Here is a 24,340-nt window from a genome sequence, read left to right as displayed (position 1 = left end):
TGTGTTCTGCTGGGCTGGCGGGTATTGCTGTACCAAGGAAAAGAGCTTCAGGAAGAACACCAAGTGGTACAGGTGAGGCTCAGCATCCACACACATGACCTCTCTAAGCCATTTTTGTGGCATTTTCACAGAACTTGATTGTATCTCACAGGGAATCAATATATGATGTAACTCTTATAAAAGTCATCATCTTGAAGCAGCAGAGAAGAAATGACAGTAAGCAAAATGACACTAAGCAAAGACAATGTGGTAAAATATGCTTCTGTCATCCATTCACCCATTCATCTAGCTAGAGATGGGATTTTCCTTTATTCTAGACAGCTGTTATATTTTGTGAAGATTCTGTCTTTGAACAGCCAGAGTAATGTTCCCTTGAAGAGAAAACAGTAAAAATTCTCTTTGAAGCTTGTGAATTGTGTGTAGACTAGGTGGCTGGCCACAAACACACCCTGACTAGAGATACACAAACGCACCTGAACTTGCCATAACGCAAGCCCCATTCTATCGACAGACTGCAGCTGTTCCAAACAATCTGCATCTGGAACTCCCCAACAGCACATATGCAAAGAACATCATGACTTTATTTTCACTTTTAAAGCATCAAATGTATTTGAAAGTTAAGTGCATTGTATTTAATGGAATTACTCCAATTCATGGTGATTTGAACCCAGGCACAGAAGTATATAGAAAGACAGGAAGTTTAAAAATCTAATAGTTTAAGACTCTAGCTAAAATTCATTACAAGTCTTTGACATTATATGATATGAAGAATCTGTACTTTCAGATGCCTTAATATGACCTCTATCTAAGCCAGTCTATAATATGTAATTACTTGAAATGCTAATGAACATATGAGCCTAGGGAGCTGACACTGCATTTCATGATCTCAGAGCACTGGTCAATGTTCTTCTTAATCCTGTAGAATGACTCCACATATTCAGAACGGCCCAGAAGTTCCACAAAATCTTCATCGTGAGTGATCACCAGGAGCTGAAAGTTACGCTGGTGTGAGCGGCTTTTAATTATCCTACAAAGAGATATTATTCTGTGTACGTTTATCTAAATCGCATTCTAGTTTTAGAGAACTTGTACATACATAGCACAAAAATATTTAACTATTGATAACGAATGACATGAACCATCAAGCAAGCTAATACTGATTAGCAACTCTTCTTACCCACATAACACCCCCTCAAATTATTTAAGAAGTATTTTTTTCTTTTCCATATAAAGGAGAGGGAATCTAAACCCACTGCTTTGCATGTATATTTGCAGATGCCAACAAAGATATGTCATCTTAATCATAGTCAGCAGAAGGGAATTATATTTTAACATTTGAAAAATATAAATCTTTAAGCTTCATAAGATCACTTACTCCACCAGGGCATGTGCAAGAGACTCTATGTTTTCTCGATCAAGATTGGTAGTAGGCTCATCTAGTGCCAATATGCCACAGTTGAGACAGAATGTTTCTGCCAGAGCAAGACGAATAATAAGAGAAGCAAGCACCTAAGGAAAAAAAACCCCAAAACACACCATCAAAATCTCACTCTTCAAAGTGTTTATAGAAGAACTACATGTAACATGCTATTTTAAAGCCATTAGAAACCATAAGTAAAGTTTATATAACCATGTGCTGATAGTTCTCCAAATGATAGTAAATAATTACTGAAAAACTACATTAAAACCAAGTTTGAATTGAAAGATCCATTCTACAAAATACTGCTGGAAAAACATCAGAGAAGTCAAATACTTAAAATTCAGGAGATTTTGGAAGGACTCCAATCTGCGGTAAAGATGCTACGACACTGCCATCTGCATTACCCCTATACTGTTTCAGCCCCTCCTACTGCAGCAGGGATGGTGGATATGTGTACGCTTATCACTGAGTTTGAGTTACTGCACTCCTGACTACTTACTGAAACTGAAGACAGTAGGATTTACCACCTTACATGTTAGGTTTTTATTAACATGCCTAATCATATTATTATTAGATCTCCTGAACCAGTGAAAATTACAGAACACTTGATGGAAACTGTGCTGCCAAAAATACTTTCCAATTATCACAACTGCTGGCATCACAGTTCACGATCAAAGAAGAATTCTCAGAACATAAGCTAAGAAACTGAACAAGTTTCACTCTCATTTACATAGGACTCTAACGTAACATCCTAGACTACTTTAGGAGAGGACACATTTTTTGTCTATACTGCAGTTTTAGATGACTTGGATTTCCCCCAAAATTAGTATGGAATTTCAAAACTAAGTACACATCAACACTCAGGTGGGAATTAATTTGAACAGCATTTCATATTCAAGCAACATGTTCATAAAAATGAACAAGCAACAATACAGTATTTATCTTCTCATGAAATATCCTTTCATGATTCTTTTGCTGTATGTACTTAAAAATATTGTGTAGAATTTTGTTCTATTCCTTGATTTCAGGTAAGGAAGTGGGCAGTTTGTTACTTCAGATAATGGCAATTCTTCCTCACCATCAAAGAGGTCTAAATCTGGTGCCATCATATAGCCCTTTCAGTACAGCAGAAGAAAGGGAACAAGAAAAACTCCAGCTCCGACTGCAGAAGGAGGACGGATCTCCCTCACACAGGCGCAGTGTGGGCTAGGCTGTCAGTGGCACCTTGCATAGACAGCCGTAAGTGTCTTAAGACCGGCTCTCCAGGTCTTCTACTATCAGTGCAGCGGGCACAAAGGATGGGCAGAAAATGTTCCAGCAGGGAAGAAATGTCTGCATTTTTGTTCCTTTCTACTATCTCTGCTTTTAGGAAGATGGCTTGTTCCAGTGGAAATGGTTTATCTGAGGAAGAAGCAGTGTTTCCTGCTGTAATACTGCAGTTAGCTTTGGTTGCCTGAGTGGCATAACCAATATGCCAAGTATCAAACGACTACAAGTAATATGTTCTTTTAAAGAGCTGACGTATGGGAAAAAAAGTACAGACGGTGATTTTGGAGGCAGATGAACAAGACTGGTTCTTTTCTCTTGCTTAGGACTGTTTTAGATGCTCAATCATAACATAACAGACAGGTGGAAACAACAACTTTCAAGCCCCAATATGTGAAAGAGGTGTGGTTGGTTAACTGTGATGATCTCTGATCATTGGTACTGTCAAGGCAGGTGTGATATCAGGCTGCTTGGCCAGTGGGCATTATTAAAGTTCCGAGACAGCTGAATGGCCAGACTGCAGAACTGATAGCTGACACAGATAGGACAGAATGAAATGCAATGCCTGAAAGTATGGCATGGTATGATTATTTGGTGACAAACACACAGTTGTGAAAAGAAAACCAAGGGCCGGTCCTCAGAAAGGAAAAAATATGGGAGCAAGTCAACAGAGCTAAAGATATGGGAACCCTCTGTGGTAACCAGCAAGTGACAGACTAGGAGGGTTTGAACTGTAGGAGAGAAGGAAGCTGAACCCTTCTCTCCTACAGGGACTCTGACCGCCCCCAATCGAAACAATGGATTCTGGCACCTCAAAATAGGGTTCAGATATTCAGAATCATATATTGCATACTGTCAGCAAAACCCAGATACAGTGAAGGAGAGGTGTACAGAATTGTAAATTAGAGTTGGAGCCACCTGTTCTTCAGGGTCACTTCAGAACGTGTTACTCTCTTGCATTCACCTACGTCCGTTTTCAGAATCCTAATTACTGCATACTAAACATAAAATGTGATTACCTTTTGCCCAGCACTACATCTTCCTCGCATATCCAGTGCTGTATCTCCCTTTATCATCACCACTCTATAATTGTAACTTCTTCTTTTATCAGAGGCTGAGACATTCTCATCTGCATCAGAACGGATTTCTAAATATTCAATATCTGAAAACAGGAAGGAGACAGCTTTTACATTACCAAAAAACTTTAAAAATATCATAGGGTTAAGTGGAAGTAGAGAGGTACAACAGGCAGTAACCACAAAATTCTATTCAGAACTCCCACTAATAGATCCATCTTTGAAATTCATTTTTCCAGAATTGAAAGAATGAACTCGTGCAGTTCCTGTTTCAAGGAAACCCTACCTTTGGAAAACATGGAAAAGGGAAAATTAGCTCTATTTATTCTGTAACTTACTACATAATGTGTAATACAAAGATTACAGTGGTGAACAACAAATGTAGCCTTTAGAATGGAAACTATTTTCAGATCCTGGTTTTTCAATATTTATACCTTGTCCTTTGTAGGTGTTTCGCCAAAGGTCACGAATTATTTTGTTGATTTCTTCCATCTTCATGCTATGAAATGTCATTATTGCTCTAAAGAAGAACAACAAAAAATGGAAGTTGTTATAGGTGCAACCATGGACTGCTATGGACTACAGGAACTTTAAGGAAGGCTGCAGCTCCCTTCCTGTTTCTTAAATACTTGCACTAAAAATATAATAAACACTAGTTCTTTTTGAATGCAGAAGCATCTAAAGACTAATCACACTCTATTGCGTAAATAATTCTACTCGCACAAACAGCTCAGTCTCAAGAAGTAGGAGAGTAACAGACAAAAAGATTTGCATTCACTCAAGAGAGAGCAACTTCACCTGACTTTTAAGGAGATTTCTAATTTATGTGTGAGGTGTATTTTCAGACCGACACCAAGAAGACAAACCTGATGTTTAAGTCTTCCAAAGCAAGAGCAGTGTTACTCACTGGCACAGTCCTCCAACAATGCAACTAACTGGGTCTCAGTCAGGAAGGAGAGCCTGTGAAGTTCCCTCAGAGCAGAGAATTCTTATCGAAAATATAATTACCCAGACAATCATTATGACTAGAGCTACCTTTACCTTCAGCATCAAGAGTATGATAGGATGTCATTGATAATTTTCCATTTAATTTCCCTGGTTAATGTATGAATGTGACTTTAGTTCAATAATAGATGATTCCTTATGAAAGCATTCAAGAAAGGACAGGATGCTACATTTCTAACTTGGCTTTTTAAAGAAAAAGTACTCTGTAATGAAAAAAATGCTTGCCTAATTTATGCCAATGTCCTCTTTCAAAAAAATATGGTGGAAATAAAATATCCTTCTGAAACGGACTTTTACATCTATTTTCCCTACCTCCCCTCTTACAGGACTTAGTCCTGGGGAATACTGAAGTATCAACTCTACTAGGACTTGTTAACTCTGAAGAAAGCGTCTTCAACTATTTACTTACTTAAACCCAAGAATGCATTCCTCATCAATATTTATCATAAACCTCTAAATATTAAGTCAATAAAGATGAACTGATAGCACAGAACACCCAAAATGTTGGTTTCCCCAGCTACAGATACAGCTTTCAATCTCCGGCCATTAGAGTTAACATTTCGTCTCACCGATTTTTCAGACGATTACCAATAAGTGATGCTTATCTATTTTTCTTGAAATTACAAGACTGATTTCCTGTTTTGCCTTAAATAGAAACAATAGATGATTTGATACCATACAAAAAGATTCTGAATTCTACAAGGGAAATTCTTGGAGTGCATTTCCATTTAAGCTGAAAGGGAAGAATTACACATGCTCTGAACAATTTAGATCTTCACAAAATACATTTTGGTTTAGCTTACATTCTAATATTATGTTTAATTTTATTTTACTTTATCATTAAAATGGCTTAAAATGGGATTCCTCTACATTGTGTTTTCAACTTGAAAAGTTCTCGTCTGTTCAGTTTCTCTTCTCGATCGTTATGCTGTACCCTCAATGCATTATTGCTCTTCTGTGCTCCTTTTTCCAGCACTACTAGACCCTTCTTAATACAGGAGACCAAAATTCCTTGTTGTATTCAAGACGTGGCTGTATTAGGAATTCATACAGTGGCCAAAATGTTTCTCTTTCTCTTATTTCTGTTCTTAATCAATTTATCTTTCTGTCACTGAGCACCAGTTTCATATTTCCTGAAACGTGTCCACTGATTCCAAGATCCTTCCCCATTGTCCATCAAGTTGCAATAGCTCTGTGCAATTCCATCATCATAACTGAACATACTCGTTTTTTTTAGGGAGCCATATCTTTACTTTGTACATGTTTATGAATTTTGATATGCTATTTCTGGCCAGTAAGGCCAAGACTAGAAAACAACCTTCCAGAGGAAGCAGAAGCAAACATGAAGTTTACTGCACTTTCCACCAAATACAAGACATGTTCTTTTTGATCTTGCCTTCTCTAATATAAGCACAAAACCCCCCCCACTGGAAAAGAGGAAAAAAACACCTCTAAACTGTAATATCCTTAAACAAACCCACAATTGTTTACCTGAGAAGAAGATCAGAGGGAAAAAGAAATCTACGTAGCATATCTTATTCATGTTAAGATACTACCAGAAGATGCTAAAATACACTGCTATAGAAATGAAAGTGGTATAACAGACTATGCAAGAAAGACCTGGAATTAATAATGAGGGACTTTAAACACAGATTTCACCTTTCATAAACTCTTACTGTGGAGTTTATGTGTTTGAGATAACATGCGAAACTGACTTTAATAAACACATTCTCCCAATTATCCATTGCATATCCTGTGATATTTTCCTCTACTTCCCTCAAAAACAAAACCCACCAAAATTACAGGAAAAAAGAAAAACTGTCAGCAATTTTGGGACACACACTTAAAGAAGCTTCCTAAAAATGCCTCCAAGTGGGAAAAAAAAGCTACAGAGGCATAGGGACAGAGGAACAGCGTGCGGCTCCACTGGTTCTTCCACATGTTTTCATATGAAAACCAAACCTGAATGTGTTTATTGTCTGGACTTCTCTAACCACAGGCAACCCATCAAAAGATTACTTCAGACCAAGAATTCAGCACAGAAGGCACAGACAGGTGATGTGTTGGGTTCACTCACTGTTCTTTCTCTCGACTTGAATTGTTGCATTGCAAACATGTACAGCCATAACTCAAAATAGCTCCTACAGAGAACTGAGAATAAAATGATAATGATCACTAGACTTAGTTAAACTCCAGTTCTTATGACCAATGCATTAACTGTATGTACATTATATGCATTATCTTAAAAATTTCCTACATCCTACCAATCCTGTGCAGTTTGTTATTTTCATTAATTTACTTTAAAAGTTGTACCTTGTTATGTTATCTTAATGTTTAAATGCCGGATTTTATAAAGAGAAGTGATTATATATCTCAAAGAATTATATCAATTTACTATTTATATAATATGTATATTATATATAGTAATATATATGTTACTATATATATTATAATATATTAAGTTACCTCTGAAAGTCTGAAACCGAAAGCTGCTTTTGTATCCAGGTTATCAGTAAAGACAAAAACATTTAAGAATTACCATCATATGACAATACTTACTTATCAAGAGCCTTGTAATAAAGGTCCAGATCTTTGTTCACTAGCTCTGTTGTTCTCATATCAATCATCATCTCCCTGTATTTTTCCTCTGCGTCTTTGAACTGAGACTCTTGAAGCTCCCTTTTAAACCGAACAATCTCTTCCTCAAATCCACGTTGTCGGCCAAGTGCAACATGATGGTTTCTTTTCAGAGATTCTATTTTCTCCTCTAAATGTTTTTGTTCACTGTGAAACCATAATTGATATACAAGTCTTTTGTATTTAATGATTTAATATTAAGTCTTTTATAATTAATGATTTAATTTTTTAATCAAGGTTCTAGTTTTGAGTTTATGTTAGACAGTAGCTCATTATATTGTACCTATAAAGACTGTAACAATTCAAACTGTAGTAATCCAAAATCCATCACTGAAATCAAGACATTATTGAAATAAAAATATCTTTGTTTGTTAAGAACATATTCAAATTGCTATTCTGATTGCGAGAAGCAAGTTAATTGTATGGAATTCGAACTTGATAATTTCACCAGTAGAATTAAATTGGGATACTAAGCAAAATAAGACTAATTAATTGGGTAACCTCTAGAAAGCTAAATAAATAGTTCACACGTAAGAACCAGCATAGGGTTAACTCCTTTTCAAAAATGTTTATTATCTAAGCAATTAATATTAAACTATTCAAGTAAATATAAAATTTGATGCTGAGACCTAAGCGAGCAGACTGAAAATGAAAACCAAATATTCTTATCCAGAGACATGCATTATTTTTTAAATGTGGATTTAGCAGTGGAAGTCATTAAAAAAAAAGGATTGGACTATGCAAACATGAGTTTGAAGGAGGAAGTAGTCTATGTGAATGCGGAGAAACGTGGACCAGGAAACACACTAAAGCACAGTGAGTATTGCATTCGGATATTCAGTGCATTATTGTGCAAAACATGCCATGCTGTTTTGAAGATGCTTACTTTTTCATTTGTGGGACTTTCATTTCTCCCATCTCCTTCACCAGTTGTTTTATATTGTCTTCAACTTCTTTGAGCTCTTCATTCCGTTTCCTCAAAGTAAGATTATCCTCCAGCCACCTTTCCTGTATCTATCTCCACAGAAAGAAAGAAGGTATATGCTTCAGTATATTGATTCTCAATTACAAAGTACGAGTTCTGCGCAACTCTAAAACATGCTGCAAGCTAAAGTAATTGACAACAACGAATATTATCACAGTGAGAACTTACCTTGTGCTAGAAATAGGGTATAATAGAAATCAGAATTATTATTCCATATTCCAGTCTGAAATAATGCCCAACAGTATTCATTGTCACAGGTGAACACAAGACCGATCCTACGTGCAAATATTAATCAAGGTTTCAAATGGGGCAAGTAATTTAGGATGAGATTTAACAAAGTCCCCCATTTCAGTTCTGCAAGTTAGACAGTAAGTGGTGGGGTAGAATAGGGAAAGACATCTCTCCTAAAAAGAATGTAAACAGTACTTGAAATATATACCCAAAAATTTAAAGTACACGACAAAAACTAGAGTAACTAGCAACTTTTGGTACCTGCAGTTTGGTACCTTACTTCAGAAGGCAGGTATTCTCCACACAAAGGCACTTTTGAAAATGCTGGCTACTGTCCCAGCAGATTTAACCCTTTTGGAAATACCACAAAATGACAGTTAGAGATAAAAGTTTTTTAAAATGCATCTATACTTTTGCATACACAAATGTCAAGACTTTTTCCAGCCTAATGCATGTGTAGCAGCTATTCTCATTAACAACTGATTAAGAAAACAGGAGGAGACAAACTTTGCACCACTACGGACCTAGGCAGACTTAAACCAAAATCTGAAATTATTTAAGCTATGCAAAATATACTTTAATGTTAAACAACTCATCTACCTTTTGAGTGTCAATATCTTGTCGGATCATTTCCATCTCTTTGCTTATCTTTTCTTTCTGTTTCTCACAGGCAGTTAACTGAGAATTTACTTCACGCAGTTCAGACTCCTTTTGCTAAAGAAACAAAATAGTATATGACTTAAACACGAAAGTACTTTTGAAGTAGTATTTTAGTGACTGTTTTTTAGGTTACCTTTTTATAATCGTCTTTTCCTTGTTGAATATAGTTTTCAATTTCTTTCACATACTTGTTTATGTCTTTAGCTTTCTCTTTTATGACATCTATCTGCAGGGAGAAGATTTCAAATGAAATGTAGTCTTATGTCCAAGAACTGATATGCTCTGTATCAAAGATTAGATACTGGACAACACTACTGTCAAAAGTACAATTCCTTATCATAAATCCCTTTAATTTACTAATAAAGCCTTCAGCTTTTGAAAGCCAGATACACCTTTTTATCATGAAAATGTTTTCCAAAACAAACGGTAAGTCACTCATCCGTGCTTACACAAGAGGGACACTTCACCTGAGAAAAAAACAGATTGTCTTTTGTCAAGGACAGATTACAGTCATCCCTGCTATTCCTCTTGGATCTATTAGAAAGGCTTTTTAATATCACTGGTCACTAAATATTGCCATGTGTCCCTAGAAGCTTTTTGACATGACTGCCAAAGGCTAATTACAATTGAGTTAATCTGATTTAGGGAAGAAAAGGAACATAACTAAAAGCTCCACCAATCCAAAGCATTCACTAAAGTCACTGCTGTTTCCTAAAACCAAACTCATTACCACAGCTTCCATCCATGCCTGAAAAACAATACATAATCCTATCTCTGAGATACGCCAAAAGCAAACAAACCTTCTCTTGTGTTTGTTTATTACTTGCAGTCCTTTTATTGACTAGATCTTCCTTCTCCTGCTGCAGTGTCTCTAAAGTTGCATTCAAAGGCAGTATTTGTTCTTTTGCTTCCTGAAAAGTAGTTGGAGAAAGTCCTTTTTATTTTCTCAGTTTGTTAAAGATCAATAATTTTTCAAGTGGTAAAAAAGTCATGTGGTTACTTCTTTCTTTTTTTGAGTGTGTTAAAAACAAAAGATGTGATAATATCTGTTAATAAAGTTCTGGAAGTTTGCAAAGATAGCAGCACAGGAGAAACTTTTAAAATTGTATTTTAATTGCTAGTATACAGTATTATTTATTTTTCCCCAGGACAACAAAGCTAAGGGTTAAATACTTAGGAGTACTTCCTACCTCAATCTCTCTGCATAAGGACTGAACCTCAGTGGTTAATTCCACTGTTTGTTCCTCCAGTTGTTGACGACGCTGCATACTGCTGGAAATCTGAAGTTTCTCTGCTTTAAGCTCATTAACTGTACTCTTTAGCTGCTGAATCTGATTTTGCTGGTCTTGCTTGAGTTTTTGATTTAACTCAATTTTACCAGTAACTGCAGATGAAAGTAAACACGGAGTGAAACAATCTGTTATTAAAAACATTTATTGTCTTCCTTATGAAAATTTAACTCTAAATTAAGCTAGTATGACTCCAGAACACCAAAACAACAAACTATTAGAATACAGCTATTTCAGAAAGTAAAATTAGTCAACTAAAATTTTAATGGTAGGAAGTCTGGAACACTTTTTTCAATACAAGAATTAAATACCAGTTTTGCATGACCTACCTGTATCCCACAAGTGTTTTTTCTCTTGTTTTTCTTGGCTTACTTGTAGAACAGTTCGACTTAAATCAACCCCTAGTAGCTTAGCCTCCTGCTGAGCAATTTTTCGTTCAACATCCCTAATATCAGTCTGAAAGTATGAGGGAAAAGTACTATTACTATTGTATTATTGTTTAACAATGTAGTTTTTACCTTTAGCACACAAGAACAAGCTTGGGGCTGGAGGCACACATGACTCAAGACCTTCAAATTTACCTCCTCTGTTGGAGCAATGTCACATCACTAGCAATAAGGTTATGTCAGCCCACAGGCTACTAGAAACTGGAATTCCTAATTGATAGAGGAAATCGGTCAGTACGGATGGATGGGCTTTTGACATCAGCCCACCTCAGAACAGTTACATGTGCTATCTGTCCCTCCAAAAACAGAACTGTTGGAGCCTCAGGAGCTGCTGCACCTCCCACTCGTGAAATACTCAGTCCTTTGCTCAGCCCCAGGTTCTCTGCATAACTGTTCATCTTGTGGTTCTCAACAGAGCAAATATTTTGTGTTGGTAACAAAGGCACGAAGACTGTTCAAAGCAGTCTAATAAAAAGTGTAGGATATCCATTCCCCTTTACCATATATTTGAAGGGCACAGAACAAGGACGCACATGTGGCAAGATTTCAGAAAGTACACAGCATAGATCCTGAGAATACACTGAACTATAATGACTATGAGGACCAAAAAACACTTTGGTATACTTGTGATCATGCTCAAGTTCTGGATTAGACCTCTTTTCCCAGTTACTATAGCACAGAACTGAGTCAGAACTCAAGGGACTCTGTGGTCCTCAAATGAAAAAATCATTACATAAAACTTAGAGGGGTTTTTCTAGTACCAAGATCACCTACATAATGCCATCTTTTAAAGTCTTTTTACTTGCTTGAAAAGTCTTTAGGCTTCAAAGTTTTGTTATATTATTGTTTTGTTATATTATTGAATAATTACATATTTAAATGCTAGTAAGTGAGTATAATTTTATGTATCAAAAGAAATTACCAAAGCATACCTGGTACCTTTCCATTAGTGTTATATCCTGTAAACGTGCCTTGGCACCTTCCTCCTCAGACAAAGCTTTTTGCAAGAACGATTCCTGTTCTTCTATCTCACCCTTCAGGCCTGTTAAATCCCTCTGTACATTCTGTATCTTGTTCCTCAAGTTTGGTATGTCCTTATCTTGGAGTTCAACTACAGTTTGCCTTAAGGAAAATACAAATCCATTAAGTTTCCTTTGTTAAAAACAGTAGCATAAGCTTACGACTTCTGAGATTACAAAATTGGTGATATGATTTAATAGTGGAAGACTAAATTTAGCTGAAATAGTATCCCCTTAACCTTGCCTACATTTGATTAAGCTTGTTTTATATTTAGCTAAGATAATACATCTCTCATTTTAGATAGGTGAGTTGAAACAAAGAAGCAAACAAAATCTCTTTTGGTTTTTAACTTAATTACAGCAAGAGCTCAGACTGGATCTAAACCCACTGTACAAGAGTGCCCTCTTGTGAAGGGAAGGTCTACCCTCGAACATATATATTCTCCAAACTCTCTCAGAACAATGGTCTGCAAATTTTTTGAGACTAGACCCTCTTCGCCGACTGGCAGGAAACCTGCATGCTCCACCCTTACTTCAAATGCTGTTCATTTGCTAAGAAAAAAAAAACAGGACCCTTGACAAAAACCCTTTAGGGCTAGTGTTACTTATTTATGTTTTGGAGGGAGGCAACAGGAAGAGAAAAGGTAGGCAACAAAACACCCTATCTAGAATTTTCATAGCTTTAAAAACGCAGACTAATTCAGCCTGGAAACTGGAAAATACTGTAGGCACTTTTCCTGAATTTGTTAGTACTACCTATACCTTGTATTACCCTGCAAGTTAAAAAAAACAACCACAAACCATAAAATCCACAAGATAAAAAGATTTTTTAAATAACTAAAGGAATAAATCCAGTCCAATCTAATACGGATTATCAGTACCAGGGACAGAGATGCAGTCCCAAACGATGGAACTGAACATGACTGAACCTCAAGGAAACATAAATGGCATTGGCAATCCACTATAAAATCCAGAGATGCCTTTCTGGAACATTATAAATTGTACAAAACTGCCAGCAACAAAAGTATTGTCAAAAGAGATACAAATCAAGGTATTATTAAAGGGTGTTTAATAGAAGTTCAGTTCCCATTCTGTCTGTACAACCTTCCATTTCAGCATTTTTAAGAAACATATTTATGATGACACTGTATGAAAAACAGTAACAATAAAACCAGCCTGTCCATTTTAAATTACAATGATAAATAACAAGGAGGGGAACTATGTTTGTATAGGGTAAATAATCAGTAGAAAAGTAAGTATATAAACATGTTTTCTGCCTCACTCTCATGAGAGCCTTCAAAGGACCAGAAATACCAAAAATATAAAATAGTTGATTATTAAAGTCCAAATGAGCAGAGAACAAATGCTAGCAAAATACATATCTTAATAACGAAAGTTTTTTTATGAATTAACTAGCCCTGAAATAAAGCCTCCTTGATGTCTACATAATTTTTAATAGTAAAAACCCAAGCATTTGAAAGAAAACAGCTTGCAACAATATAGTTTGTGAAGTACTTTACCTAAGTGGTTTAAGACTCATCATTTCATCACGTTTTTTCTCTTTTCTTTTAAGCTCAGACTCTGTTGACTTCAGTTTGTCTGGAGCAAGACGCAGCTTAGACTGTAGATCACTAATTACATCTTGCAGTTCAGCCTCTGTTTGAAAAACTCTTTGACAAACTGGACAACATGACTGGTTCTCCTCTGTCAGTTGTGTAATGAACTGCGAATAAACTGCAGTGGCTCCAGCAAGCACAGCTGGTTTAAAAAGAAAGAAAGACTTTATGTTGAATAAATACTCTATAATCAGATCTAAACTAGGTATGTAGTTACCATAAACAAAGACAAAACTATAACCCACAAAATCACAAAGGCAGGAAACCGAAATGGCCGTAAGTGACGCTGTCTGAATTCAGCACTGCCCCTGATTTCAACAGGTTGCCCTACATCACCTCCTCAAGTCCTTGTAAACCTGAATTATTCTAAAGAGTCTTGTTTTACTAAACCACGCTCATCCCTCTGTAATGAACCAGTGGAAGTGTGGACTTCCTGCAGAAATTAATTACTTTCAGACTGTAGTAGGCCCTATGGGCCAAGCTCATGCCAAAAGGCTGGCTTCGTGCTTGTCTTCACACCTGGCAGATGCACACACGCAAACATCTCCTTAGCTTTGAGAAGGTCACGATCTACATACACAGTGACCCAAAGCATACATTTCATTTACTCATAATAAGATAATTAACTGAAAGAATTCAAATAACTGATTGCGATTAAGTGTAAAAGAGAAATAGTAATAAAGATAAGGAAAAATTGCTGAAGAATACTAAGATTCAGTAATAATCTCCCTTAAGTCAAGTTTCCATGCCTGCTGTTTGCTCTGCAAAAGCAACAGACGATCTCAGTATCTGTGGCTTACATTTAAAACAAGCTTCAGGGGAAAAAGTAGAGCTATGTATGAATTTACCTCGCTGTTTTGAACTTTTTTCAATTTCATCCTGAAGTTTCTTCAGATCACTGTCAAAATCTTGGCTTCCACAAACATCAAAAAGTTTTGCTTCATGAAGAGACAACTGTGCTTCTTTTTTTCTCAGCTCGTTACTGACATATGTTTTATGATATTCTGCTGATGCCAGTCGTTTGCTGAAACATCAATGCATAAACTCTTTTATTACAAAACCCCAAAGATTTTAAACTGTTTAAGCAAAAACAAAAACATGGGAAGTTAATTTGAAATTGGTATTACAGAGCTGTTCACCAGTTCTTCTTTAATGACTTTTCAGGAAATCCATAATATCAACATTTTATGAATCTACAGTGTGTGTAGTGTTTCATGTGTGTGTTTCATTTTAATTCTTATTTGTTTTCTAGATGTTTACTGATGAGAAACTAATTCCTAAAAACAAAACCATACAAAACTTCATAGAATAATACAATACAAACTTTTCTCCCCTACAGCAGTTATTGCTTTTGAGGTATTATTGAACCTCTTATGCAAAGAATGCAGCATCTACCCCTGTTCCGTACATACTTTTGAATTATGAAGTATTTTTATACTTCAATCTTAGATATTTTTTGTTTTGTGGAAGTTTAATGTGTATCACTACATAGTGTGGTGATGTTACCTACTCTTTTAAACAAATTGTTTGATATAATCAAATGAAATCAGGAACAGGTAAATGAAATTGTGATACAGTCTCTTAACCACTCTGTGACTTATAAGAAAGTCAGAAGACCAGTAGTTTCCACTCCAGCACATACAAACAATTAAGGATGTTCCAGAACAGTGTTTTGATCTGCTTTTAGTGCTGCCTTTGACATAATAAAATCACAACATTTGTAGTAACTAGCACAAATTGTATCAGCTATACATTACGCAAATTCTGCAGGATGCTTTCTTTGACTTTGCTTTTTTCTTTTTATTTTTATAAGTAAATAATAATGAATTAAAGTACCAAGTATGTTAAGCATATTAAACTTTCCAACATTTACATTAATGATTGCAGAAATACTTATGGAGACATAGTCAGTTAAATTAATACCTACTTAAGGTCAGCAAGATCATCCCTTGTCTGATTAATCTTTCTATTTTTACCATGAAGCCAGTCTTCAAGTTGTTTTTTATTCGGAAAGTATCCTAAAAGTGATGTCAGTTCCTCAGAATGTCTTGATTTTACTTTTCTAATCTGCTCTTCTTTGTCTGCCTGGGGAAATGAAGCATTTAAATTAATTTTTTCATATCTTCATATTTATGTCGCTCAATACATTCATGAAGTTAATGGCTTCTGTGAAATCAGGCAGAAGCTTTACATATGATTGTTGATAAACACCTGAAAAATACACAAATCTTTCATGTCCCTCTCTTATGAGATGATGATAGAAAAATTACTTTGTCTTTCTTCAGCATGTCCATTTGGGTAATTGTCGTGGTATGTAGATTCAGCTGTTCCATCTCTTGATCCAACCTTCTAAGAGCTTTGTCCAGGTTTATTTTCTCATTTTGCAGAGTTTGTACTTCCAGTTTGAGTGCTTCTACATTGTTGTTCTTCTCAGCCTTCTCCAGCTCATGTTCCTAAACAAAAGCCCAGAAGACTTAAATAATCACACTAATCAATAAAGTTCTAACTAAAGGAAATGAAAGAAAGCTCTTAAGCTGCCCAGTATCAGTATCATTAGCTGTTACAGGAATGACACAAGATTTGTAAAGAATATCTGAAAAAGGACAAAGGTTGTGATGTTGGCACGGGGAAAGTCAAGCAGATACTGGATGCACCGTTCTGCAATGTAGTACTGCCCCAAGTTCCTCATGCTTTTACTGTAAGCTGTAATGTTGTGATTTAGCTTCAGGAAGCTCACTCATATATAGTTTGATTCTCTGTATTTGAGCATTTACTGTACACTAAATTTGGAATTATCCTAGTGAGGCTAGAAGAAACGCTGTCAAGCACTGAATTCACACGCTACTAACAAACATAAGATATTTGGCTACAAAGGCATAACCAGCTGTTCAACTGGGACAAAAAATGCTTGTAAATTTACAATACTTCATCAGATCAAACACTTACAACCAACTAGTTCACTCACAGACAAGTTATCTGGAAAAATGTAGGTAGTGTAGCACTTTAGGTCATATTCTTCTGGCCCAATAATTTAAGACTGACTAATCTTATGACATCCCCAACTGTGGGTATTACCCTATTTATAACTCACCAAGCAGAAGCAGTATATTTATGCATGCACTGTACAAAAACAAAGTAGTGAATAGTCCCTGCCCAAAAGGGTGCACCACCTAAACAGACAAAGCATGGAGAGGGTATTAAAAAGGTAAAAACGCATCAGATGGAGTAAACATCAAGAGGTTTGTTCAGGGGTTTTGTAATGATAAAGCCCAAAGTTTTTACTTAAAATTTCTACACATTTTTCAATTATATTAACTTACTGTCTTGACAATCTCCTGATCCAACTCCACAATTCTGTCTGAAAACGCCTCCAACTGCTGCAATTCGTATTTTACATTCTTCAGCTCAACTTGTTTCTTATTTTGAATGTCTGATTTCAGGTCAATAGTTCTTTCTAACCCAGTTTTCTTGTCTCTTATTTCATCTATCTGTTTTTGTTTCATTGCTTCTTTTCGTACAAATTCTCTCTGAAAGAAGTCAGCAACAACATACTCATTGTTTTCATAGGAAAAAAACATTTAAAAACACTTCTTCACACTAGCATGCAAATATTCACCACTGTAATACAAGACATTGAAATACTTAGGTAACTAAAACTTGTCAAAAACTTTCTGCTGAAATATTTCCATAGGAAAATGCACATGCATCATACCAGCAGCGTTCTACGAGAACAACTCCATTTTTGAAGATGACTTCAACAAAAAGTTGCTTATTTTTAAACCACTTGTCTGTAATTCTGCCTCAGTTTTTTTTAGCTTGTCAGTGATCCACCTGCACAAGAGGGCTGCTAAGAAAAACCTGTTTGAATAACTGCCTGTCCAATAGATTTGGCAATTCAGATCACTTCATGACCACTTTTAGTTCCAAAACTGATTTCCATGGAAAGATTTAGGCAACCCATAGTGAAAAATTCTAGAAAAAACCCACATGGCTTCAGTTTTTCCCCAACAACATTCTTCTTCTTCCTCCCAGCACCATGAAGACACATATGGACCAATAATACACTAATAACTAACTACACTACTAAAAACCCAACATTCTTACCGTCAAATGATTCGCAGCTTCTGTATCTCTTTCCTGTCTTTCCTTCAACAACCTCTGAAAACTGGTAATGTGCCTTTCATTAAAAGGTGCTCGCTCAAAACCATCTAATTCCAGCTGTGCTGCCAAAGACTGAATTAACGAATCCCTCGTCGAGATGTATTCTTGGTGACGATCTGCTTGCAGTTGAAGACGACCTTCACAGAAAGAAAACATGACATAAACGCTCCAAAACTGAGGCATAAGATACATTTAAGATGTAACTATTTTCTTAAGGTGTTTGAAACTGAAGCATTTTTAAACACCACAAAAAGCTCCACAGTACAAATAAGCTGTAGCTTAAATGATTGTGATTGCACGTAACTAAATTTGTATTAATTAAATAAATCAATAATTTAAAATAAAGCCTCTTAAAACATGAAAGAAATATTATTTATGAACAAATAAAGTCCACATATACTTCATGTAAGCATATATTCTGCATCTCAACTACTGCAGCTTTACTGAAATAGCCATAGTCCATCAAAATAGAACACACAATGTATGAAAGAGTATTATCCTAAAGCCCTCTGACTAGTCCCCAGCCCTGACTCTGGGAATGCCAAGCATTCAGCTTTCACATTCCTCTTGATTAAAACATAGCTATACAATCACATCTGGCTAGCAGGTATTGTCATCACCTAAAGATGCTCAGACAGTGAAAACAACTCTGTTGTAAACTGCTAGACTGACACTGTTCTATGCCACCGTATTTGGAATATTTTTATAAAGAATGGTCAATTTAAGAACAAATGTACTGCATGTTGTAACTATAGCTCAGAACAAGCACACATTGGAAACTCCAGCAGAAAAACACTAAAACCCACCCACCTGTGAGATTTTCATACCATAGCGTGCAGCTGACCCCAAACTAATAAACATTTCAGTTTTGTCCAGTTCAGAACCCTCCAATTATTATCAGTAGTTTCATTTCAGATCTTAATTACACTAAAATACAAATACAAGGTTACAGAAGTCTAAAATACCTTGTTCAATAAGTAGTTCTGATTTTTCACTGTTAAATCTCTGGCATTCTTTAGTGGCTCTATCTAATTCACGCTTACAGTCTGACAATCTCTTCTCCTTCTCCTTCACTGCTCTCTGGTGGTTCTGGTATCTATCCCTTAGTTGTTCATCTGTTCCTTGAAAAACCTGTATTACCAAATACAAAAAGCTAACTTTATCCTGTATTCACTAAATTCACAAGCCAATTATCAATGTTTTAAAGAAAGTACAGTATTTACCATAACAGAATTAAAGAAAAAAAGAGATAAACACCTCCTACAAAGGATTTCTACACTAAGACGTATACTGAGAAAAACTGAATCTGCTATAAGCAAAACTGGAGAATCTATTTTTCCATAGGCTGATAAAACACATGAATCTGAATTTTCACCACTGAAGAATTTCCTTCCATTTGTCAAAACTTTTAAATGCCTTGGCACAATCATAAGAGGAGACTGACAATTATTTCTTATTTTAAGATAAAAAAAAATAAAAAATCTCCCAGGTGATGAACAATATTAACATCAGGGGACATCCCATACCGGTCAAAACAAGTGCTGGCTATCATCTACATACTGTGAGAGGTAGGTACGTTCAAGTTGCACACTGCAGGGCATTGTTACCAGCAATTATCGCTTTGATGAAAACTTTTGTCAGCATTTGTCTTCCTGAAAAGCTAGTCTATGGTGGAAGGAAAAGTTAAAAAGCCATTTAAGCCAAATTACACATAAAACTAACACAACTTTATTCAGCCATATTTGCAATATCTGATAATATCACGAGAGCTATGTGGGCTCTGATAATATTTTTCACCAACACCTGATGCGTAACAGAATTATATACTTAGTTCACGGGGTAGCAAAAGACAGCCTGATTCTTCAGCAGAAAGGATGGCAGCACGGAATTTAGAAGGCAACCTTTTCCATCTTCTGTTGCAAATCTTGATTATCTTTCTCCATCTGCCGTCTCCTGCTCTCCAGGGCCTTCACATCATTGTCTAGCCTCATTGCTTTTATGAGATTCTGTTCAACCGCTGCCAGCGAAGTCTGCAAAGGAAAGAATGTTGTAAGTAAAATATCTCACCAGCTTATGAATCCCATAATCAATAGTTCTATACAATATAGTAGTCCCCTTCACCTTTACAAAATATTTTTTTAAAATAGGTGGTTTTAAGTTTTAGTTTTTGTTTTAGTTGTCGTTTATAAGAGTTTTAGTTATCAGCTAAACTTGAGAGAGATTTTAAGTTAAGCTACAAAAGAACACTGCTAGATGAATTTCACAAACTATGTTCTTAAACCTCCAACAGATTTAGACCAGCATCTGCCAGGTTTGCTGACATACATTTGATTCTGCTTCAGAGCCAAGGATTAGATAACACAACATAAAAGTGTGAGGCTTTATAATCAATAAATTTGTTCAGCTTTGACATTTTTCTGTGAGCTTTAGTACTTATGTATTGTTTTGTATTAAAGTCTTAATGCAATCGCCATGCAAATTACCTTTAGAGGATCAAGTTGACTCTCAATTGATTTTACGTTCTCCTTAGAAGCAGCCAGTTGAGCCTCTCTATGGCTAAGCTGATCCTGGATGTCCTGTGCTTTTTCTTTATTCTGTTTTAGGAATTTCAGTACTGTCTGACACTCTTTTACTTTAAAGCTTTGTTTCAGTCGTACTTGACGGAGAGTTTCAAGTGCTTTAATATACCTTAAAAAAAGACAAAATTTCAGATCCTATTGGCAATATAGCAATACTGATGTATGAAACAATGTCTTAGACATTGTCATTCACACCTACATTATTAGAGAAGACATTTTGTCACTTAGTTTTTATTTATTTATAGTAAAGAGAAAAACCTTGTTGCTGAAAAGATCTCATCAAATTTTTGTTTCAGGGCCTTCCCTTCACTTAGTGGCCAGTTGGATTCTTCTTGGTGGCAGAAAATGACATTGTTAATCACTGCTTTGGAAACACCAAGGGCGCTGATCATCTCTCGATCAATTTCTGCACACTTGGAACTCAGACTGACCTTCTCGCCATGCCTATGCAGCACAGATAAAGAAAATCACCAAAGTTTTCTAGTAAAACTTCATTTTTAACAGTATAATCTCATTGTAATGTACTATTCAAAATGTTGACAAGTAACAATTTTTAAGCACACAATTACCATTTTCAACACCTGCCTTTAACCCAGTCAATATTTGTAGTCAAAACTATTTCACATTTTAAAACTATGCAAAACCACCACAGGGAGAAAAGACATCTTGAATGAAATCAATACACTTTTTAAACAGTGGAGATTGGAGTTAAACATGGGCCAACAACGATCTGAAACTGCAAATGGTGCTAAAAGAAGTAAAGCCCACATACTCCACACAATGCTCCTTTCAAACCATATCATTATTAATACAATTTTCAAATAAATGCAAGTTCACAGATGTAAGTAGTTTTCAAAAAGTAGTGGCTATCAAATGTAGGATTTCTGAATCAACTAATAGATAAAGTGATGAAACTACACAGTTTTTGTCTAAAAGCACTGGTAGCTACTTCAAGGAATACATTATGAAGTTTTGTCTTCTCTTATACATAAAATTATACAAAACCCAAACTGCTCTTTATGTCAAAGTTAAAAAAAAAACCTGACAACTTACCTTGTTCTAGTAATGACAGCTTCCAGTGTTTTAAATTCTGTTTTCTTGCCTTTCTGCGTACTGACCATGGATCGCTGGACAGCTACAAGCTCTCCGTTTATATCTCGAAACTGTAATCGAATCTGAGCTCTAACATCTGTTTCATTGGCAACCTTTAGGAGAAACAAAAAAATTAAGAGAAATTCTTCTCAACGTCCAAATGAATAGGTACCATCCCAGCTGTGCGTAATGTTCTAACCTCCCTCTCAGTGCTCTGTTTTTCCTGAAACGATAGTCAGCTCATGTCTGCCTAGAATTTTAGTATCCCTGTTTTCATCATAACCCTGAATGCAGTTATTCACTTTAGAATAAACACACAGTTAATACAGTCGGTATGACTGTTACCTTTGGATCATGAACAAATGAGTTTCCTTTGGTGCCAGGAGGAAAATCTCCAGTGGATATATACTTAAGACATTCAATGATAGTCTAAGAAACGAGAAAAAAAGTATGTAGTTATAATGGCAATTTAGAGTAAACAAGAGGGCCTACAGGCAAAACTAGTAAAAGCCAAAATATTTACAAGTGAGTTAAACATGCTAGGAAAGAGAAACAAGATATAAAATTATTTTTTTTTAGTATCATGAGAATATGGTACTTTGCAAAATTTGTTTTAATCAGGATCTGGATCAGTTTCATATGAAAAATATCGATCAGTGCTCTGCAAAATCCAGGTGTGAAAGCAGATCTCTAACAATGCTAAACACCACAATACTTAGTCAACAGCAAGATTTTTCATTATTATTAATACTTTGATGTAGAGATCATTATGCCCACTCTGAGGCCTTTCAGACTATTTAGAATCCAAAACTAAATATACAGCAAATCTTACCGTTTTTCCTGCACCATTTGGTCCCACCAAAATAGTTAATGGATTAAAGAAAGTGATAATTTGTTTGTCTTTATCCTCTACCCCAAAACTCCTCACTCCAAGGATACTCATTTTCTCAATCCTTGACATTTCTGCAGAACTCTTCTTCCAAAGTCAGAAACGTAAATGTTATAAATCCTGTAAAATAAAGTTTTGTGAAAAATCTAGAAGGCAAAAACCACAGCATATCACTGAAAGCTGACAACACATCTATACATGCACCAAATATTATGAACATCTTTAAAAACACAGCTAAAGCTCTTCAGCTGTGGCTCAAGGTAAAGAACATATGAAGGCAAAACTCATTTTTTTAAACTGAAAAGCTAATCAACTGCAAGTTAAGAGAGGTGCCATACTATTTACCATTAAATCAACAACAATGGCCAAAAATAACCCATTATTCCACATCACAAAACCCATGCACATGCTTTCAGAATGCCCCAACCATAACAGAGGCCCCAACATTTTATTCCCTGTAAAAATCCACCATTGTACTGCAACACCCAACACTGTGCAAACTTTGCTACCTCCTGTTTCTCCCAGGGCCGTGTTCTAATTTGTATGGGACACCCAGCATTATCCTTGTCCTGGTATGAGGGGCAAGAAAAAAGCAGGAGGCTTGCCTGGCTGCAGCTGCAGGCAGGCCCAGGCCCAGGGGCAGGGGCACGCAGGCAGGGCAGGCCCAGGGGTGGGCAGGCCCAGGCCCAGGCCCAGGCCCAGGGGCAGGGGCAGGCCGGCCCACGGGCAAGCAGGCCCAGGGGCAGGTAGGCCTAGGCGGGAGCAGCCCCTGCCGCAGGGTGGGCAACTCCGGCCCTACCGAGCCAGGGTCAACACGTGTATTTCAGGCGTGCATTTCCGTGCATTTGAGATGTTTCACACGGGCGAAAGCGCGCTGCTCGGAGCGCTCCCACTCGCCCCTCTGGGCTCTCCCCGGCACCCCGCTCCCCCAGCCCAGACGCCTCCGGGGAGGCCCAGCGAGGCGAGGCCCGGCCCGGCCGCCGCTGCGGTTGGAGGCAGGCGGCAGCGGTGGGGGCACCGGGCGGGAAAGGGCATTTCCTGGAGAAACCGCGCTGCTGGGGCAGAGGTGGGCAGCGGGAGTTTCCCGCCCGGAGCTCCGCGCTGCAGCGGGGGTGGAACATTTTCCAGGGAGAGGCGATGGCACCGGCGCGGCGGGGGCGGCCGTGGCCCTGCCCGCCCCCCCCCCCCCCCCAAGCCCGCCGCCGCCGCCGCCCGGTTCCCCAGCCCGGTCACCTCCGCTCGCCGCCGCCGTCCCGCGCGCCCCGGCAGCCACCGCGCCCGCCACCGCCACGCCCCGGCAATGGCGGCCCCGCCCGGCCGGCCCCGGCCCGCTACCGCCCCCCGCCGCGGCCCTGCCCCGCGCCGCCGGCCGCTGCCTTCCTGCCGCGGGGCGAGCGGGGGCGCGGTGGGGGAGCGCCGCTCCAGCGGTTCCCCGGCCGCTGTCCCCCTCGCCCGCTCGGCTGCCTTCCTGATCGCCATGGCCCCTCTCCTCGTCATGCCCCTGGCCCCTCGCTTCCTCGTCCCTTGGCCTCTCTTCTTGTCATCCCCCCGGCGCCTCTCCCCATGCCCCTCTCCTCTCCCCCAGCCTCTCCTGCCTGCCCCGTCCTGGCGACCTCCAGTGGCACCCGTTGATTTTCTCCCCTCCGCTGAGGAGCCATTCGCACTTTTATTGTAAAATATTAATTTCAGAGGGTTTTAAAATAACGTTTCCAGCCTGGTGGCCTGGCTCGGTGGGCGCGGCAGCTGTGGCAGGGAAAGCTCCCTTCTTCTGACAGCCTGGTGAAGTGGTGGAGAGACCGGGGGGTAACTGGGCTGTGGGGCGCCTGCGGGCGTACTGCCGAGCCCCGCTCTGAAGGCGAATGTGCAGGTCCCGGCGGCAATGCAGCGTGGTGCTTCTGTCTCAGAAACCACGGGTCTGATGCTGGCTCTGATGTCCGCTCATTCTGCCCATTGCACGCCGCTGAGTCAG

The 24,340-nt window shown here is 37.9% G+C and overlaps 1 protein-coding gene across 1 annotated transcript; it reads right to left on the bottom strand.

Annotated features, from left to right (window-relative positions):
* Positions 1-561: 561 nt before the first annotated feature.
* Positions 562-23,678, bottom strand: RAD50 (RAD50 double strand break repair protein). Its single transcript, XM_056349362.1, has 26 exons — positions 23,605-23,678; positions 22,315-22,491; positions 21,828-21,911; positions 21,444-21,595; positions 20,649-20,834; positions 20,295-20,499; positions 19,713-19,841; positions 18,777-18,942; positions 17,755-17,948; positions 16,971-17,177; positions 15,921-16,103; positions 15,578-15,735; positions 14,499-14,674; positions 13,555-13,792; positions 11,948-12,137; positions 10,899-11,025; positions 10,471-10,664; positions 10,081-10,191; positions 9,414-9,506; positions 9,221-9,334; positions 8,291-8,418; positions 7,327-7,551; positions 4,197-4,282; positions 3,706-3,848; positions 1,376-1,509; positions 562-1,027 (listed from the first exon to the last, which is right to left on the bottom strand). Exons 2-26 carry the CDS (start codon positions 22,441-22,443, stop codon positions 841-843), a joined length of 3,939 nt encoding a protein of 1,312 aa, XP_056205337.1. The 5' UTR covers positions 22,444-22,491; positions 23,605-23,678; the 3' UTR covers positions 562-840.
* Between the last annotated feature and the right edge of the window lie 662 nt (positions 23,679-24,340).

The sequence above is a fragment of the Falco biarmicus genome, chromosome 8, assembly GCF_023638135.1.
Source record: "Falco biarmicus isolate bFalBia1 chromosome 8, bFalBia1.pri, whole genome shotgun sequence".
NCBI classification, from domain to species: domain Eukaryota; kingdom Metazoa; phylum Chordata; class Aves; order Falconiformes; family Falconidae; genus Falco; species Falco biarmicus.
This window is presented reverse-complemented; position numbering and strand designations above follow the sequence as displayed.